Here is a 15,348-nt window from a genome sequence, read left to right as displayed (position 1 = left end):
TGCTGGCCCGCCAGCCTTGGGGAGGGGACACGGGAGAGGTGCGGCCGCCCGCCGGGTCACCAGGGCCGCCAGAGGCCGCAGGGGGCCTGGCGCGCGGCGGCGGCGGCGGCCTTGGCCGACGAGAGGGCGGATGCGGGCGCGGCGCCGGACGCTTGGGGCTCGTGGGGCGCGGCGGGCGCGGCCGCGGGCCGCTGGAAGTGGTAGAGCAGCTTCATCTGCGTGTCGCCGGCCGCGTGCAGCGTCAGGAACTGCACGGCCTCCTGCAGACACCAGGAGTAGCCCTCGCTGTAGTCCTGGTGCAGGCTCTTGGGGCCGGCGGCGGCGGCGGCGAAGGCTGCGGGGAGACCGGGCGGTGAGCGCCGGGAGCGCGCGGGGCGGGGGGGGGGAGCGCGCGGGGCGAGGGGGTGAGCGCGCGGCCGGCCTCACCTTTGCTGTGCTTCAGGTAGCTGACGGCCATCTCCAGGATGTCGGCCTTCTCCAGCTTGGAGTTGGGCTGGTGCCGCGCGAACTCCTGCTCCAGCAGCAACTTGAGCTGCTCGATGCTGCTGTTGATGCGGTCGCGGCGCATCTTCTCCACCACCGGCTTCCGCAGCTGCGGGGAGGCGGGGGCGTCAGGAGCGCAGCGGGCCGCGGGGACCGGCCGGGCGGCGCGGGGGGCGGCGCGGGGACCGCGCGCCGGGCAGGGCGGCGCACTTACTCGGTTTTTCTCTTTGGGGCTGAGCAGCTCCACGGCCGCGGTGCTGGGGGCCATGGCGGGCGGCGGCGCGAGGCGATCGCGGAGGCCGTGGCTTCCCGGGGCTGGGCGGACGCCGGGGCGGCGCGGGCGCCCTAGATATAGGCGCGGCGGCGGCCTGGCGCCTGGGGCCGGGGCGCCGCGGCCGTTCCCACACTCGGCGGCCAATGGCGGCGCGGGCCGCACAAAGGCGCCGGCCCATTAGCGCACGCTAAATTGCCTGTGAATTGGCGCGGGCACAATGGGCGCCCCCCGAGGGGCAGGTGGGCCGCGCGGCACAATGTCCGGGCTGTGGGAACGCGCTCGCCCCCATTAGCATCCCGGGCCTGAGGCTGAGAGCCCCCGGCTCAATATGCTGCCTTTTCCCAGGCCGCGGGGCCGCGGGGTGGGGGCGGGGGCAGGAAGGAGCGTCCCCTCCCTCTCCCCCTCCCCTCCCCCTCCCCCTCCCTGCTCGCTGGCTGCCTGAGGCCACCGGCGCCACGGAGGGGAAAGCGTCGGAATGAAGGAGGGCAGCGGCTTCCAGGGACCTGGGACTCTCCTGTCCGCTGGAAAGGGGACCGAGGAGGCCACACTTCTGGGCAGGTGTCCTCCCTCATCCTGCCCCAGGTGGAGTAGGTGAAGGAGGGGCCGCACTCTTAGGGACGTTGAGAGTCCCCCCAGGCTGTGTCACCTGGACACATGCCTCTCCCGCCAGGACCTCCATCTTCTGAGCTGGAAAGTGGGCAGCCTGCCTTCCTGTCCCGGGCTGGGAAACCTCAGAGAGCCCCAGTGCAGGACCTTGCCCCAGGCCTGCACCCTGTCACCCTGGGCCATCCACTAGGGGGAGGCGTCTGGGGAGCCCCTGCCCTCTCCCCATCCCCGTCAGGCTGGTGTCCACCTTGGCCAATCACAGGATGTGGAAGGCCACGTTACAGGCCCAGATGGTCCCAGCCAGCCGCCTTAGAGTGCCATGTACGCCCCGCGATGGGGGCTGCGGCCACTGAGCCCACCCAGGATTCCCCAGCTGCGCTGGAGGGGCCAAGCTGCCCCTGTGCTGGCCTTGGGCCCAGGACGCTGGACAGTCTTCCTGGGTGAGTGGCCTGGGCACTGAGAGAGCCCGCTGCGCTCGCAGGGCCTGGGAAGGCATGCCACCAGCTGCCCATGCTAAACCCGGGGTACTTCCGGGGTTTGCTTTCCCTAGGATTTTGCCAGGTGGCAGGCAGGAGATGAGAGCAGCGCAGGGCTGGAGCCCTAAGCATGCTGTGCCAGCAGAGACGGCCCCCCAGTGCCCCCTGGGTGAACTGATAACCCCCATGGGGGACCAGCCAAGCTGAGGGCCAGAAGCCCCACCCCTGGCCCCTAGGAGCGACCCGCTGGAGTTCCCCTACCCCCACAGCCCCTGCACCTCTGAGTCCCTGCAGCCAGGAATTCCAGCCTGGGTACTGCTCCCCACCCACGGGGGTAGAGAACAGGGGAGAATGGCAGCCAGGCCCGGCCTGGCCAGGACCAGAGGAAGGCAGGGCCCTGGGAGCCAGGGCTGGCCTCAGGGCATTTTGGCCAGCGTTTCAATCCAGGGCCACAGTTCCATGGCTGACAGCCACGTCCGAACGTGGCCAGATGTGGGACCGCGAGCACGGGTCCAACCAGAAGCGCCCTGGTCTTGGTGGTGACCCATAGCTATGAGAGGCCCATGTGGGGACCTGGCTCAGCGGTCCCCCAGCAGAGAAGGCCGTCAGTATCAAGCAGTGGACCTGTCAGGCCAGCAGGGGCGGGTTAGTTGGGGAGGGGCACACCTGTGGGGGAAGCCTCAGGTGACTTGGGAGTGGGAGAAGGGTGGGAGACACACCCTGAGCTGGGGGCCTTCTCTAGCCAGGTGGGACCCCACCTTGGATGATCTGGCCCTTGTCTGGTGAGATGTTCGGCATGTGCTGCCTGGGCACTGCCTGGAGGCGGCACCCCAAAACAGCTGCAAGGGGGAGCCAGTGATGTCCAGGGAGGGGTATTTCTGCAACTGTGCTGGGGGATGGGGGGGCACCTGCCCAGTGCCCTACACATCTGGGGACCTGCCCAGTGCCCTACACATTTCCTGGTTGTGTTCTCCTTAGGCAGGTCGAGATGAGGGGGCAGGGTGACTTAAGTCCCCTGTGCCCCTTCGCCCAAGTAGGTACTTAGCCAGGCTGAGAGGGAATCCAGGAAGGCAGGTCGCACCCAGCCCAGGCTGGCCCTGGCCACCGCCCCCCCCAGCGGGAAACCGGGTCCAAGCTCACGTGTGTCTGGACACCGCAGGAGGACGGCACCTGGCAGGGGTCCCACTCCCCCACCCTGAGCTTTGGAAGAAGCAGTGGGCTGGGGCTTGTGTCCCTCTCGGCTCCCTCTGGGCGCTGAAAGTAGACACGTGCCTGCAGGGCAGGCCCGCCCACCCGCTGTGGCCAGGGACAGTGGCCTGGCCTGCCCGAGATGAGGGTGGCGGGTGGCCTGCGGGCGGGGCGGCCTCCCCCCTCCACCCCCCCCCCCCGTCAGGCCCTAGCAGCTTTGATCCGATTTTCAGTGGTGGGAAATATGAAATGAATGGTGCTAAGTCCTGTCCCTGCACCCGCCGCGGGCCCCATGAAAGGCCAGCTCCCTCCCGGGTGCCGGCCAGATGGCTGCCTGCCGCAGTCCGCAGCCTCCGAGGCACACGCCTGGCCTTTGTGGGCCGTTTAACACTGTGAATGGGGCCAAAGTGTGGGAAACTCACTCGGCTCCGGGCTCACACCATCGGGGTGAATAGCGGCCCGCGTGGCATGTGGAGGGGGGCCACGGGAGGGGAGGGGCCGGCCCACCCCGGGATGGCGGGCTTGCACAAGCACAGTGGAGGGTGTGTGTGAGTGGGGGCAAGGGGTGGGCTGAGATCCGCCTTGGCTGTCCCCAGCAGCCCTGGGGGGCTCCTTCCCCCAGCTGGGCCTTTGAGGAGGGAGGGAGAAACTGTTCTGCCCCCACCCTCCCATCCAGAGCCCCCCACCTTGGATAGCTCTGTAAATCTGAGTGCATTCTCTGGAGAGGGAAGGGGTCTGGAGTTGATGATACTTCTCCCCTGCTGCCTCCCCACCCACGCCGAGACCAAGAGTCTGGCTGTGGACAGGAGGGGCCTCTGGGCAAGAACCACTGGTCTGGTGTCATCACGTTGATTTCTAAATGAACCCCACCCTCAGTGCTGCCCCTCCCCCAGGCCAGGGGGTTTCGAGAGGGGGTGGGGCAGGGATATCAGCTCCCTGCTGCCAAAGGAAGGAAGTCATGAACTCCTTCTCAGACCCCTACCCCTACCCCACCCCAGAAACGAAGTTTCTTATTATCAGGGGCACTGGGCCCTCCCTGCTCCCTCAGGCCTGGTCTGGAGGGAAACACAGCCTATTCGGACCACAGGGGCCTCCTGCCCAGGCCCACACTGTACCCCACTCCACCCCTCCCCGACACACACACACAACGCAGGCCTGTACTGGGCAGGCTGCGACCAAGTGCGAGGCTGCTCCACTCCCCGCACCTGGGCGTCCCCAAAGTGTTTCCAGCAGGGGGTGGGGAGAGAGCAGTCCCGGGAAGGTCAGCAGGGAAGTTGGCCTTCTGGGAAAGGCGGGGACAGGGTCTACCTGCCACCCTGGGTCCTTCCCCTTCAGGAATCCTTTCTTGTGTGTAGCCGCCTACAGACACTGCTGGGGTGGGGTAGGCAGTGGAGAAGCCTGGGGAACCTGGAAAGCCATGTTACCCAGGGAGGTGGGCAGAGATGGCCCTGCTTCCAGATGCAGAAAGTGCCCCACTCCATGTCCAGGGCTGGCACCTGGCATGGCTGCTGAGTCTGCCTGGTGGTTGGGAGGGGTTAGGGTCTCTCCTTGGGTATCCAGGCAGGACCTGCATGGGTGAGGTGGGGGCTTAGGTGTCCCCAGTTACTGAGCACCTACTAAGTGAGGCATGGAACAACAAGCCTTGATTTCTTAGAATAACCATGATAAGGTTGTGCCCCATTTTACAGAAGAAGAACCAGAGGGTCACAGAGATACCCTGGGGGCAGCTAAGATAATGGTGACAAAAGGCAACGTTTTGAACATTTCCTACCAGGGCTAAGGGTTTGTGCATTTACTACTTCTGTTTATCAATTCAGTCCTGAGTACAAAACCACAAAGTCCTATTCATGACTTCTGTTTTACAAAGCAGCAGAGAGGTGGTAAGGAAGGACACACAGCGCCTGCAGCATGGGCGTTCTTGCCCTGAGCAGCCAGGGGCAAGTTTGGGCCAGTGCTGATGGAGGCCAGAGTAGCCCTGGGGCGTGGACCCTGGAGCACAGGGCATGGTCCCCAGCTGGCCTGGGCTCAGTTCCGTAGTGGAGGGTGGGGGTAGGGATAAGGCAGGGCTGCTTCCCCCACAGGGGGAAGCCCCAGCGTGGAGACAGCGGGCTTGCAGTCGTTGATCAGTGGCTGGGAGCACGCACCAGATGGCGGGTGGTCCGGGCTGGCGGGACAAAGGCGGCTGCTGCACGGAAGCAGCCTGCGAGGCACGCGTGCTGCCCTTTGTCACCGCCAAAGACCGCCACGAGTGCGCAGTGTGGGAACCGCAGGCTTCAGGGGCCGGTGGGGGCTAACGGGGACTCGCCCAGCCCTCACACTGGAAGAAACCCCTGTCCCTCCCTGTGGGCCGGTGGTGGGTTAGGGTTCGGCTTTTGACCTTGGGACCCTGCCACCCAGCCCCCATTTGAGGAAAAGAACTAGGGACAGGCGGTGGGGGTGGGGTCGCACGCCTCTGCTCTCCTCACCTCTGGGAAACTCGCCTTCCTGGGGGTGGGCAGACATGTGGGGCTCCTGGGGGGCGGAGGTCCCCCTTACATGATGGGGTGGTTTTCAGAAAAGAGCTGGAATTTTGCCAGTTAAGAATCCCCGAGACGGGGATGGAGTGGAAGGTGGGGTGCGGGGTGGGGGGTGGCCAAAGGAGGTGATGCCGAAAAAGGGTCCTGGGAGGGACAGTTGGTGTATTCCAGGTGCACACAACCCGGAAGCATCTTCCAGGCAGAGGGAGTGGCAGCCATGGGCCCCGAGGTGTGCCTGTGCCACGTGGGTGCATACCTGCGAGTGTGTACCTGTACGTGTGCATGTGTGTGTCCATACTGTGCTCATGCTCCTGTGCGTGTGCCCTGGGCTCTGGGAGTCCCGTGCCTGGCTCAGGGCCCGCCTCCCTCTGGGCTGGTATGTGGACGCACCCCAGGCTGACAGGTGCTTCAGGAGCCACCTGGGCTCGGTCCCAGCTCCGGGGCTGGCATCTGCCTAGTGCTGACTGCACCATAGTTCCTCAAGGCCCCCGCCACCCTCAGAGCAGGCAGATGACACCCCCCCCCCATTTCAGGGGCCGAGCACCTTGCCCAGGAGGCCACCGACCTCACCACCTCAGCAGCAGACTAAGGAGGAGCCTGAGGGCCCAGGTGACGGGGCCTCAGGACCTCCCCCCAGGTGGCAGGCCATGGGGCTCAGAGTCCAGGCGCATGGGGCTTCGAGGCCCCGAGGGAAGGCAGGGCAGGTCAGAAGCAGAGCTGGGGCCTCAGGACCTTCCCTGACCCCCGGCCCTGCAAGAAGGCCCCGCCCCCTAGCAGCCTGTCCCTGGCAGCCAGGGCGTGGTGGCTCCAAAGTCAGCTTCTTAATGGTGAGGGCCTGCGGTGCTGCTCCCGCCCACCCCTTGGGACGCCTTTGCTCTAGGCTGGAAGGGTGGCTGCAGGGAGGGGATCCAGGCGACCTGGGGGGTTGGGGTCTGCCATCCTGAGGCTGAGCCTGCTCCACTGAGACCTGCAGAAACCGCCTGCTGTGTCAGGGTGGTGAGTGTGCTGGGAGCGAGTCCTGGCCCCAGGGCGGGGGCATCTTATCCTCCAAGACCGTGCTCCAGCCCTACCCACCGCGTGTGGGGCCACAAGCGTCCCCCTTGCTTCCCCAGCACGAAGATGACAGGAGAGCAGCATTTAGCAGCACCTGCCGTGTGCCTGCCCCAGGCTGGCTCCTGCACACGGGCTGAGTGAAGGACTGTCACAATCGCAGAGCCCCTATGGGGAAGGCGCTGGCCCAAAGCCATGTAGTCAGCTCCTCCCACTCCCCTGCTCCAGACAGTGGGTCAGCCTGGCCTCCTGCACACTCAGCACTACCCCCTCCCTAACAATAGCTCCTGCCTCAGTTTCCCCTTCTGCTCCCTAAGGCTCCAGATTCCTTGCCCAGGCCTCCTGGGGGCCCTTGCTCGGCTGGCCCCTCAGCTCCTGTCTTGCAGCCTCTCCTCAAGCTCTGAGTTCTACAGGTGGGAACCCAGAAGTCTGCTCAAGCTCCCTCCCTCTATGGGCCTCTGCTTCCCCAGGTGTGGCAGGAAGCAATTCCCAGCCCCACCTCCAATTGCCAGGGCCACTGTCAAGGCCACGGACATCGGCTGCCCACGCGAGCCTCTGCTGGGCTTGGAAAGGGAGATGGAAGCCCCCACCAGCTGGTTCAGACTCCACGGCCCAGTTCCACAGAGTTCCTTGGGTCTGCTCTGCATTCTGCCCGTGTAGACAGGGAATCACTCTGCAGTTGGTGACACTCCAGCGGGGCAGTGGGAGTGCAGGGCTGGGGGCACCTTGACTCTTGGTTCCAGGGCACACCAAGCCAGGTGGGGCAGGTGGAGGGCCCCTTGGGGTGCTCTCACAGGAGACAGTGAGGAGAGCCGGCCCTTCCGAGGCTTCAGAGTACCTGGCTCTGCGATCATCTTCCACCTTTAGGCCCCGCCCCCGAGCTCTCACCGACCTTCCCAGGGCCATGGGGAGCCGTGGGGGACTCCAAGGGAAGGGGAAGTTGGAAAGAGCCTTGTGTGTGTGTGTGTGCAGCCAGGAGAAGGAGCTGGCCTGGGGTCTGGCCCTTACAGCCCTGTGATTGTGATTCAGGTGGGACGGGGACCCTTCTCCCCCAGTTTTCACTCATCTCATCTGGAAAATTATCACACCTGCCCCACCAGCTATGCAGCCACCGCCACCCAGAGGGTAGCCTGCTAGGGGTGAGGGCAGCCCCTTCTCTCTTGACCTTGGTACCAGATCAAGGTGTGGCCGCCCCAATACCTCAGCCTGATTTTTTGCAGCTGGCAGGTGGGCAGAGGAGGGGAACTTGCTGGAGATCCAGGTGATGTGCGCCTAGTTCAGCCACACCTGCGCCCCTGGGCTCCTCCCACCTGGGCTCTTCCCCGTGGCGGGTGTGGCCAGGTGTGGCTGACACCTGGCGTGGCTAGGGTCCCTGCCTGCCGAGGGCACTCCATCTGCTCCGGGGGCACAGCGGGATACTGCGGATGGGCTGGGGTGCGCTTTGAGTCAAGAGAGCTCCCGTACTCCGTGCTGGGCTCGCCCGTGGGCCCCCCCCGGCACCAGTGTCCCCGCAAGTTCAGGGCACACTGCTTTGGTAAACAAAACCAGGCCACACATCCTTGACGGGCTGCACCTGATACCCCGAGCGGCCTGGGCACAAGACCTCAGGCTCAAACAGCCCCAGCCCCCCGCGCCTCAGTTTCCCCAGCGCAAAGCAGGCGCGCCACCGCGGCTCTGGCACGGGCGGTGGGAAAGCCCAGGCCCCGCACGTCTCACGGGTGCCGGGGCCCACGTGGCTGCCCCCGCCCCCCGCGCAGCCCGGGGCAGGGCCGGGTCGCCGTTCCAAGCTGGTTAAAAACCCCGCGGTGTCAGAGAGCAGCTCATTCCCAACCCCTGAAAGGCGGACGAGCCCTTTATTGCTCTATTATAACGCTGGGCCAGATGGTCTTTTGGGAGTTGCCCCCCGCCCGCTGCCCCCCGCGGCCGCCCTCATTCATTCAGAGTCAGACTCCGGCACTAATGCCGCGGGGGGGCCCAGGCACGCTTCCATTGTGGCTGCCCGCAGCAGTGTGGGAACCGCCGGTGAGCACGAACCCACAATCCGCGTGCGCCCAGCCACCGGGAGGGGCCGAGGGGTCTCGCCCTCCTCACCCGTGCGCTCCCCCCGCCCCAGGCTCTGTCCGCAGCCCGGGGAGCGCTCCGGGGTGGGTTAGGAGGACTCCCCTGAACCCCGGTTCTTGAAGTCTTGAGTGGTAGGCAGGAGGTCTCCCAGCCAACGTCCTGGGGGCACTGGCCTCCCCGGTTGGGCTGTGTGACACGGTACCAGGCACTTTACCCCCCCATGCTTCAGTTTCCTCCTGTAAAATGGCAGCACCCATCTCCTAGGATTTGGGGAGGGTTCTTAATATATTAATATAATAAATATTAATATATTTATTAATAAGCATTAATAAATGCTTACGGGTGGGGGCAGTGCCACAATGGCTCAATGGCAGAATTCTCACCTGCCATGCCGGAGACCTGGGTTTGGTTCCCGGTGCCTGCCCATGCAAATAAAAGAAAAAATTGCTTAGAGGCAGGTGGGCATTGGCTTTCTGGGTCTATTCCTACAGCCCAAGGAGCCAGACGCAATTGTTACATTTCTTAATGATTGGGAAAAAATCGAAAGAATACCCTCTCATGGCATATTTCATCAATAATGTACTGGAACGCAGCCAGAGTCCTCTAGGTATCGTCTTTGGCTGCTTGGGTGCGACAGGGCAGAATTGAGTGGTGGGCAGCGAGACCAGTCGCCTGGCAAGGCTGGAAATATTGGCTCCCTGGCCCTGTAGGGCAGAGCCAGCTCCGCCCCAGCTTAGAGCAGTACCTACACCAGGTGACACCTCCACACAGATGAGTTGGCTGCTGCCTCCATTACGGCCAGCAGGCTCGCCCACCGTCCTCTGTTGCTGTGGCTGGAGTGGGAGCCCCAGGGGGTCATATGAATTTGCACTCATTCTATGTCCAGAGACGCCTAATTTGGGACCCAAGGCCAAGCTGCCAGTTGGTGGCTGAGACCAGTGGACCCTGGGTTAGGGCAGGCAGAGTAGCCTTGTCCCCCTTCAGAAAGCAGCAGTGGTGGGTTCCTACCTTGGCCCCCCCTCACACCCCCACCATGACAGCCACATCTACTTCTTCCAGGGCCTGGGGAGGGCCTCTCCCTCTGCACCCATGGGGTGTCCAGGCACCCAGAGCAAGTGCACAGGGGAAGACTTATGCGTACTTAAAAGCACCCAGCACCCCCTCCCCAGCTAAGTTCACCTCCCTCTAACCCGCCCCCACTTGCTCTGAGGGCAGCCTGAGACTGGCTGGGTGTAAGCGCCCCCAACATGGCCAGGCTCTCCAGCTGCCACTCCCTGGACCCCTTGCCGCCCATTCTGCCTTCCCTGGGTCTTGCTGTCCCCCTCTGTTCATTGAGGGCTTGGCCGGCTGGTCTGGCCGCTGGGGGCTCCCAAAGCGCATGGGGGGGTGGGGGTGAGAAACCCCGGAGAGCAGCAGCCCAGAGGCTGCAGGCCAGGGCTTTGGGGGGTGGCAGCGAATTTGCATGTGAATGTGGCAGCTGAAGGGGGAGGGGACGCAGGTCCCTGCTTAGGGGCTCCCCCGCTGGTGAGCTGGTGATCAGTTACCTGGGAAAGGCCCACGGGGAGGACCTGGGCCACTCTGGAGCACGAGGCTCGAGGCTCGGTGGTCCTTCTCCTGGCTGCACAGTGTCCCCCCACCCACCCTGCCCCGCATTCCTGGCCTGCGTGGACCCCTCCTCCCGCCCCAGCTGAGATGAACCCAGCTGTGAGGGCACCAGCTCCGTCCATCTGGCCCTGGACGCCAGGCTCCATCCACACTCCCTTCGCAATGCAGTGCGAGTTGGTGCTCCCTCCCCACCCCGTGATGGCTGGCCAGCAGGGTAGCCAGCCATGGCTGGGCCCCCTCTATGAGGTGCAGCAATGGCCTGCAGGGAGGACCTGCGTCCTGGCTCCAGGGCACGCCTGGTGCAGTCCCCCAGCCAGCGGGCATCCATGGGCTCACACTGCAGGCCCGGGACATCCGGGGATGAAGGCCTGAGAGAGGGAAGCCAGAGGCTAAGCGGGGTTGGGGGGAGGCAGTGATGGAGGTGCCCACCCTGCCCAACAAGAAATCGCCCCCCCACCCCCCATTTCACAGCTCCTGACGCCAGGGGCTCTGCTGCCACTCGGCTGCAGGACGGGGGAGGCGATGGTGAGGGTGTCAGGCTGGGGAGGGTGGTGATGGGGTCTCCAGGATCCTCCCCTCCCTCATTCTGGCTAAGTGTCATCCTCCTGCCCCCTCCCCTCCCGCCCCAGGACTGGGAGGGCCCTGGCCTCAGCAGGGGAGAGGCCTGTCTCTTGGCGGGTGCCCACTCTCTGGCCAGGAAGGTGCCCAGAGCAAATTTCAGAGCAGGCGCTCCACCCCAGGAGCCCCTAGGCAGGCCCTCCCAGGCCTTTGGGGACAGGGTCCCCTGGGGCAGCCCCACTCCATCCTAAAGCCCCCCATCAGAGGGGAGTGAGGAGAGCTCCCTCTCAGCCCGTATCCCAAGGTGGGAGGTGGAGGACGGAAGGAGGGAGCCTTGCTGGTCTCTTCTGGCCCCTACTGCTGCCGGCCGGGCCTCGGCTCCAGGCTCCCTTCCCAGGCGGCCCAGCCTCGGGGTGCAGGCCGATTTGGACAGTGGGGCCCCCGGTGGGTTCCCGCAGCCAACCACACCGTGGACGTTCGTCCTGCACAAATGGCATGTGCAGGAACAACTGGACCACTGCGGGGCAGTCAGACTTTGGGGGGCCAGCTCTGGGCCCCACAGGCCGTCAGGGGATGGTTGCCCCCCCCCCCCCCCCGCTGCCCTTGAAGCTTCAGCAACCCTGGAAGGCTGCACATTGCCGCCCCCCACACCCGCCCCCCTCTCGCGCCCCCTGTTCCCAAGCCCCTGTCGGCCCTGGAGAGTCTCTGGCCACTTCGGGCTGACCTGTGGCATGATGAGGGGACCCAGGAAGATGCCTGCCTCCTGATCTGTGCTTCTGACTGGGTACCCCTCAAGGAACCTCTGGCTGTAGTCTGGCTTCGTGGAGCAGGGGAAGTAGAGGGGCTGCGGGCTCAGGGTTGAAGTCCAGACACCACCAGGGGTGAGTCAAGACAAACCACGGGGAATAGCCAGGGCACAGGGAGGTTATCTAGAGCCCCCACCCCGGGCACTACCAGGTCTCTGCCCTCACCACCCCTCCTCATTTGGCCTCTGGGGGTGACCCCTGCCTGCCTGCTGGGCTGCCTGGGAGCAGGGCAGGCCCCGGTTTGGGATCTAAGACAGTGTGTGACTGGTGTGGCCTTGGCCAGGGCCCCAGGCCTAAGTCCTTTCCCCCACCCACCCCCGGTGTTGAGTGGTTCTGGGAAGTGTGCATCCTGCCCAGCTCGTATGCAGTAGGTGCTGAATCAGCGTGTGGTTCCCCATTCTCCCCCCATCCGGGCCACAGCCCTGTGAACCCCCAAGTCTGACCTCAGCCCCACAGCTGCCCAGTGGGGGCACAGCCACACAGTGGGGTGGGGTGGGGGTGGCCAGCCCCAAGCACGCCCCTCAGCTGCCTCGTGACTGGGGCCAGAGGCTGGCACCTCCTCTCTAGGTCTCTGCTCTGGGGACCCTCCCAGGGCGTGGGCCTTGTGTGCACAGGGCCTCGGGGGAGGCACCCCTGCCTCAAGCCTGCTGGGGCGGTGGGGGGTGGCCTTGAGAGGGTGTCCTGCCGGCCCGAGATAATCCCGGCTTTGGAGAGGCTGTGAGAGGCTGGCCCGGGAACTTTCCCACAGCCCCACATAAAGGGCCCAGCCGCCAGCTGCTCCCGGCACAAAAGGCCCCGCCATTCAGCGCCCCGCGGCAGGCGGGGCAGGCAGGGCAGCAGCCCCGGCCAGCAGCCCTACCTGGCCACCCCCAAGTCGGGGCTCGCACCCCCAGAGAGGCGCCTCCCCGCTGGCCTGCGAGGGTCAGGAGAGGTCCCCAAGGCTGGGGGTTTGGAGACAGTCCTGGGTGGTCACCTAGGCTGGCCTCTCAGCCCCTCCCACTGCTTTGCCCACGGCTGGCAGAGGTCCTGGGCACCCAGAGCAAAGGGCCACTCAGGAAGGACCCTCTGCTGTGCTTGGGGTGCTCGGCCTGTGCCATCAGGCTGCCTCCTCACCTCTCCTCTCAGCCCCATGCCTTGGGCCCAGGTCATGCCGCCTGGCACCCGACTGCCTTGCAGCCAGACTTCTGCCTGTGCCGTCCTCCCCACCGCGATTCACTCTCACCTCCTCGCCCACCCAACAGCCATCCTGTCCGGCAGTGCAAGTGACAAGAGGGGCAGGTGGGGGCAGAGGCCTGGGTCAGCCCCTCTGAATCTCAGCTTTCTCTCAAAGATGTGGGGAAGCAGTGTCTCCTCCATGGGGCAACTCCCAGCTCAGCTGCTTAAAAATACCAGGCCCTGGGGAGTGGAGGAGGGGGAGGGTACGGCGGGGTCCCTGCCCCCTCCCAGGGATTTCCAGGAGCAGCAGCTGGCTGGGTCCTGAGGAGTGCTGACGGCCAGTGGGGAGGCTGGGAGGGGGGCTGCCTGTACCCTCTCCGCAGCATCTGGGGCTAAGCACCGCCCCCCTCCCCAACATTTTGCCTCTTTACTGCTTCAAGCCCCACAGCCACTTCAGCCGCCCAGACAGTTGGCAGCACTCTGGAGGGGCCTGGGCTGGGAGGGCTTTCTGGGCAGGTGGGGTGACTGGCCAGGTGTGAGCCTCTGGAGCTAGAGGCCCAGGGAAGGGAGGGAGTTGGTGCTGGTGCAGGGGTCAGGTGACCAGAATAAAGGTACTTGACCTGCAACTTGAGGGGAGGAAGGTGGAGGCAGGGGCCAGGTAGGGGGCCCCACCCCCACCCTCTCATCCCCCAATCCCCCTGACCCCTAGGGACTGCCACAGGGTCGCCCAATGGAGGCTTGAGGGCGGGACTCAGGGGCGGGGCACCTCTCAGCCTGCGCCCCACGTGTCCCCGGAGTCCCTCCCCCCATGCCCCCCACCTGCTGGGGACCAGGGGCGTCTTTATTCCAGCCCAGCGGCCCCAGGGGGCCGGGCGCATTGTCCAGACCTGGCCGCGGATTGGCTGCCGAGCGTGGGAAAGCGCGCGCGGCCGCGGCCCCACCGCCCCGCGCCGCTTAAAGGAGTTGCCGCCTCGGGTTCACCGCCGCCTCCGGGCCGCCCTCCCGCCCCGCGCTCTCGGGACGGCTCCGGGCGCGCGGGGTCCGGGCGTAGAGGCTTCCAGAGGCCTCAAGTGATGGAGCGCGCTCAGTGCGGGCGCGGGGGCCGCCGGAGTCCCGGCAGGGTCTCGCGGACCCCCTCCCCGCTTTTCTTCTCTCTCTCTCTGCCCCGCGGCGCCCGCCCAGTTCCGAGATGGGCGAGGGGACATCCCCGGTGAGCTCTGCGCCCGGGCTGGCATGGGTGGGGGTTGTCACCCGGGGCCTCCATCCCCTGACCCTCTCCCTTGCTCTTCTCATGCCGCCTCCAGGAAGCCTTTCGGTCCTCTCCCTGCACCAGGTGCCGGCGCAGACCCCCGTCAAGCCAAAGGACCCCTCGCTGAAGAGAGTTCACCGCCTTGACCCGCCACTGCCCGGGAGCCAAGCAGCCCAGCACCCACCCGTGGGGGCGCTCCTGGCCCCTCAAAGCAGGGGAGAGCCCCGCTGGCCGGCCGTGCCCCTCTTCCAGTAGGGACTCGTGTTTCCCCTCTTGTTTCCGTTGCCCGAGCCAGGACAGGATAAGCCCTCTGTCCTGCGGACAGATTTGAGATCTGCCTGTGTCACCATATTGAAGGAGAGGGTCCTGGGGTGCGTGTTTTGTCTGTTACAAGGTTGTAAATTGTCAAGACTGGGCACTGCGAGGACCCCTGGGGGCAGGTCTGCCAGGATGGCCAGGCCCTGCAGCCGGACCTCTGCTCCCTCCAGCCGGAAAAGGGCTGGTGCTTTATGTTAAAGCAATGTGTGGGGATGGGAGGGGTGTAGAATGCCGTGCATTGGGGAGGGCATGGTCGGCGGCTCCAGTGGGTGAGGGGCCGTGGTTGCATCCCTGTGGGGTGTGGGGTATCCGTCGGTCAGTGGCGGACGTTTGGTGGTACACACTGAGTATGCCTTGGAGCTGGGCAACCGTGAAGCTTGAATAAACGTGCCAGTCTGCAGCCTCCGCCTTGGTTTCTGTCCCCCCCACCCCAGGACTGTCTGCCAGGCCCAGCGCTAGCGGCTCCTGCCCTGCTAGCCCAGCCCGCAGTGAGGGGGTCACCCCTTGCTGAGGTCCCGAGCCTGGGGCAGCCCCTTCCCTCCCCAGCTTCGCTTTGGGGGAGCCCTGCAGACCCTCCGTGGGCCAGGCGGCCCTTGATGTATGTCCTGCAGGCTCGGGTCTGTCCGGGGCTAGGTTGGTGCCCCCAGCAGTGGGAGTGGGGTCCCTTGTGAGGAGAGGGCTAGGCCCAGAGCTCCAGGGCTCCCCGTGCTGTGGTGTGCAGGGGGCAGGGGCAGAAGGAGGGGAACCACGGCCAGGCCCTGCAGAGGAAGCCCCCGCCCCTGCGTGGCCAGGCCAGGTGTGCCCACGCACCCAGGGGTCACAGGGTCTGGGCTTTGCCCACCTGGGAGCTCCTGACCCCATCACCTCTACTGGGCTGTCCTGGGCAGGCCGTGAGGGTGCAGTCTCCAGGAAGGGAGGGGGTCCAAGGCTTTTATCAGGAGCCGCCAAGCCCAGGGCTGGGGGTTCTGGCTGTGCCCAGCCTGGCTGGCTGCCCCCACCCCAC

The 15,348-nt window shown here is 65.6% G+C and overlaps 1 protein-coding gene across 1 annotated transcript; it reads right to left on the bottom strand.

Moving 5' to 3' along the window:
- Positions 1–56: 56 nt before the first annotated feature.
- Positions 57–782, bottom strand: HES5 (hes family bHLH transcription factor 5). The gene is made up of 3 exons (XM_077138265.1): positions 698–782; positions 427–592; positions 57–334 (listed from the first exon to the last, which is right to left on the bottom strand). Exons 1-3 carry the CDS (start codon positions 749–751, stop codon positions 57–59), a joined length of 498 nt encoding a protein of 165 aa, XP_076994380.1. The 5' UTR covers positions 752–782.
- Between the last annotated feature and the right edge of the window lie 14,566 nt (positions 783–15,348).

The sequence above is a fragment of the Tamandua tetradactyla genome, chromosome 2 (assembly GCF_023851605.1).
Source record: "Tamandua tetradactyla isolate mTamTet1 chromosome 2, mTamTet1.pri, whole genome shotgun sequence".
NCBI classification, from domain to species: domain Eukaryota; kingdom Metazoa; phylum Chordata; class Mammalia; order Pilosa; family Myrmecophagidae; genus Tamandua; species Tamandua tetradactyla.
The sequence above is the reverse complement of the archived record's forward strand: the minus strand, read 5'-3'. Positions and strand labels throughout refer to the sequence as shown.